Source organism: Pteropus vampyrus, unplaced genomic scaffold (genome assembly GCF_000151845.1).
Source record: "Pteropus vampyrus isolate Shadow unplaced genomic scaffold, Pvam_2.0 Scaffold93, whole genome shotgun sequence".
NCBI lineage: Eukaryota > Metazoa > Chordata > Mammalia > Chiroptera > Pteropodidae > Pteropus > Pteropus vampyrus.
In genome coordinates, this window is record NW_011888874.1 from 1,798,458 (window position 1) to 1,802,764 (window position 4,307).

The 4,307-nt window shown below is 37.0% G+C and overlaps 1 protein-coding gene across 1 annotated transcript in view; it reads left to right on the plus strand.

Moving 5' to 3' along the window:
• The window catches only part of LOC105294741 (thiamine transporter 2), an 18,969-nt gene extending 14,811 nt beyond the window's left edge, over positions 1–4,158 (plus strand). Inside the window, 3 exon segments of the mRNA XM_011364057.2 lie at positions 1,141–1,333; positions 3,036–3,177; positions 3,982–4,158. Of these exon segments, the coding sequence (XP_011362359.2) occupies positions 1,141–1,333; positions 3,036–3,177; positions 3,982–4,158 (512 nt within the window).
• Positions 4,159–4,307: the final 149 nt, after the last annotated feature.

A 4,307-nucleotide genomic window follows, 5' to 3' on the forward strand; every position in this document is an offset into this window, starting at 1 on the left:
AGCTAGCACCCACCTTGAGCCATTCTAAGCTACACATCCAGAATGTTCAAGAGTCGCTTTCTTATGAGATTTAAATGAGTGGAAGACACATGAGAGTCAGGATTCTAATATCAGCGGGAAATCGGCCTTTGCAGTCCACTCTACAATAAATATTTATATCCTGGTAAGTGGAAACTTAAATGTCAAATGAGACTTTGAAGCTATTCTCTAGGAAGCAGGAGATTCCACACCCTTATTTACAAAAGTTTCGGAAAACTTGGGTGGCGTCTGTTTATCGTTGTCTTCCCTTTGGGAGACTTCAGTTTAACTCTTGGAAACCACAGCTGTGCTGAAATTGGTTCACTGAAATTATTTCTCCACGTTCTAAATTCTAGAGGGGAAAATAGTTTTACTGCTTTTTCAGTCATAGTTCTTTTCCAGATCACTCAGAGAAATTTTAAACAAATAGTTTTCATTTTGTTTAAGAGACTCGTAATTACTAATCCTAATTACTGTCAATTAGTCAATCTCTTCAACTCTATCAATCAGCATAGATCTGTTTACCTAAACCCTCATGTAAATTAGGCCAGATTTTGATGATATTAAGGCAGAGACTAGAGTTGAAATGAAGATTAGTAAAGGTTAATAATAATGACTAGAATTTACCACCCAGAGCCACACTTAAGTCACCCATCATTGGAAAACACTACGAAAAACAATACAGAAAGGCAAATACAGACGGGGCACACGTATTCCCAGAGCGATTGTTTCGTCTTTTTTTTTATCCCTGTTCTTAGTGTGTTGAATTAAATGACTTGGTTTATGTCTCTTTTCTCTCCACTCTGCATGGTTAGGAACCTGTCTGGTCCCCTCTGCCTAGTATGGTGCTTGGCATGTAGTTGATGCTCATTAAAACAGCAACAACTGGAAAAAAAAATAGTGAAAACTAAATGACTGAAAGAATAGGAAGCGAAGAGAGAAGGAAACCATGGCTGAGAAAAGAACAGATTCACATTTAGATGGATCTCACTATTTTCTCTAACTCCGAAAGCAATATATTCATCTTTTAGAATTCCCCGAGATCTGAGTTTTCAAGAAAGCATGTTGTTATTTCCCACGTGCGAAGTCACTATGTTTGATCCCCCTTAATGCTTCTGTCAGGGGCCGTGGCTGCCTTCGCAGTGGGTTATGTGAAAGTCAACTGGGACCTTCTGGGAGAGATGGCTCTGGCGATCTTCTCAGTGGTCAATGCTGGCTCCCTGTTTCTCATGCACTACACGACCGACATCTGGGCATGCTATGCTGGCTATCTGATATTCAAGTCTGGCTATATGCTTCTTATAACCATAGCAGTGTAAGTATTACCAACAGTTCCTTTCCACGCCTGAAACTAAACCGTAGTCTCTTCTCCGTAGTCTTATAGTACCTTTGAGAACTTCCGAAGGATTTTAATTGATTGCAATATTAAATGTTAACCTATTAAATTAGACACAATTAAGCCATCTTTTTATTTAACTATTCGAGTAGTCATCAAGGGAAGAAAGTTCTGTAAGTTCATAAACCAAGAGCAATGATACCTTGTGAGGTTCTGATTTTTAATTTCAAGCGATTTGCCGTAACAAGATATGGTACAATCTGATTTTGAATAATGAGGTTTAGACTTCATCCCTGATTTCACTTGGTTGCTTACATAATTTCAGGGATATACTTGTGTGTGAAAGCAAAATAGGCCCAGCAGGTAATAAAAAGTTGGGTGCTGAAAAAAGTAGATGCAAAGATTATGAGAAATAAATTCTGGAAATCATTTTTAAAAAAACAATTAAATTTGGTTTTGTATCTAAGTGCAAAGAAAGCTGACTATAGGAAATGTGCTTTAGTATTAATCCCAAAAGATAAGAAACATTTGAATTTAAAATCACATGAAAAAGGTAGAGACAAACGCTCTATTGAGTTTTGTTTTTTAATTTGGGGAAAATATTTAATAAGCAATCGATAATTGCAACATAAACAGAAATAGAAACACTCTGGGAAAAGATCATGAAACAAAGGAAAGAGATGAAACTTGTTTGCCAGTTTATTTTTTTCACTGAAATGTGTCAGTTTAATGAATCAAACTCATGTGCCTTGAGTTTCTTTTTTTATTATTTCTTTTTATCATAAGAATATTTAGAATCCAAAGGCCTTTTACCTGTATTGCAAGGAATAACATTCATTTTCTAGTCTTTCATAAGTATTTTTAATATTTCAAAATCTATATAATTATTAAAAATGAATTACAGATTCACTCAGTCGTGCAACCAGTCACAGTCTGGATCTTCCAAAGAATAATAATTCACCTACCAACTTTCGAAGCTGTCAATACAGACAATTGACAATAAAATTAACAACTCTCCAAAAAATTTCTCAGATTGGGTGTTACTTGCATTTTTATAAAAAGTTACTGTAAAACAGTATCTAAAAATCATATAGCACCCAACATTTTCAAGTTATGAGAATTTAGAACATTTAGGTCTAATTTCTGGAAGTATTAAATTAGGAGGAATTTTGCCATATTAACTATTTTAATTAAGCCTTTAACTGATTTTCAAACTCCACCCCCCCCCCGCCCTTTTTTTTTGCTCTGCCTATTTGTCTATACTGGAGGAGATTTAGATAAAAAGTGCTGATAACAAGATACTACCATCTCTTTTCTTTTTAATTTTCTTTTTATTTTTCAATTACAGTTGACATAGAATGTTGTATTAGTTTCAGGTGTGCAACATAACGATTAGACATTCGTATAACTTACAAAGTGATCACCCCATAAGTCCAGAGCCCACCTGACACCATACATAGTTGTTACCATATTACTAGCTATATTTCCTACGCTATATTTTATGTCCCTGTGACTATTTTTTGTAACTGGCAATTCGTACATCTGAATCCCTTCCCTTTTTTCACCCATTCTCCCAATCCCCTTCCCATTTGGCAGATTGCTCTCTCTTTTGTTTCTGTCTTTTAAAGGGAAGAATCCCATGTACGTTGTTGTTGAAAACGTGTTCAATGTTTAACAATAGGTTTCAGATCGCAGTTAATCTGAGCGTGGAACGATATGCCCTGGTGTTTGGCATCAACACCTTCGTTGCCCTGGTGATTCAGACCCTCATAACCATCATCGTCGTAGATCAGAGAGGGCTTAACCTGCCCATCAGCATTCAGGTAAGCTGCAACACTTCTGTTTATAGTTGGTGGGGATATAGAATAACAAGGTAATGTCAAGGGTATTTTTCAACCTTGCCACTGGCAATATTTAAATTTCTTGACGTCCTTAGCTAGGTGAATTTTTAAATAAGCAATTCCTTCATTATTCATAGTATAACACACCAAGTAGTTTCAAGCAGTAATCATGATAGGTCAGCATTTACCTGTAGCTCCTAAAATATCAGACAACACTTGTCGTTGTGCCCTCATATGTTTCTCCTCTTCCTCCCACTGTTCACTTCCAAGGTTCTCTGAGATTCATCTAGGGAGAGGGACATGGATGCAGAGCTCTCGTCCCTTCCCCCACTCCACCGAGGGACTTCGAATTAGCCCGACCTCACATTTTACATATGGATGTGAAAAAAAAAAGGGGGGAGAAGGATATAAGGCAGATAAGAAGTAACCTCAGTGTCTAAAATTCATTCTTAGAGACATTACATTTAGCATTACACTATCCTCCAAATATAGACACATGGATCAGTGGGCTTTAATATTTTTTTCACTATTGGTAATGTTAGCTAGGATCTGAACCTGAGGCTCCAGAGCCCACGCTCTTAGTTACTGCATCGTTTACACTTTTGTACCTGGTTCTTCTAAGATGGGAAAAGAAAATATAGAGCAAATCTAAATGCCCCATATTAAGCGCCTGGATCTCAGTTACCCCATAATTCCAGCAAATCCAACAGCATCACTATGTATCATCAGTGACCTAGATGATCAGATTTGTGTGTGTCTAATGAATTCTATTTGTTTTTTCTATAGTTTTTAGTTTATGGGAGTTATTTCGCCGTCATTGCTGGAATTTTCCTTATGAGAAGCATATACATTATCTACTCAGCCAAATGCCGAAAGGAAGTATAAAACTCTGCTATACATCAGAATCCATATGCACCACCCCTAGAGGGACCAAGGAATGTCATCAAGGGAACAAACCTCTAAACTTCTTTTATGTCAACCATTAAAGCCTGTGCTGGCCACAAAGTCACTGAGTGCCACAAATTGACACCCTTCACGAGTCTTGATTCCGATGAATCCGTTCAAAACCACAACAAAAACTGAGCTACAGACCAGATATCTATCGATATGCC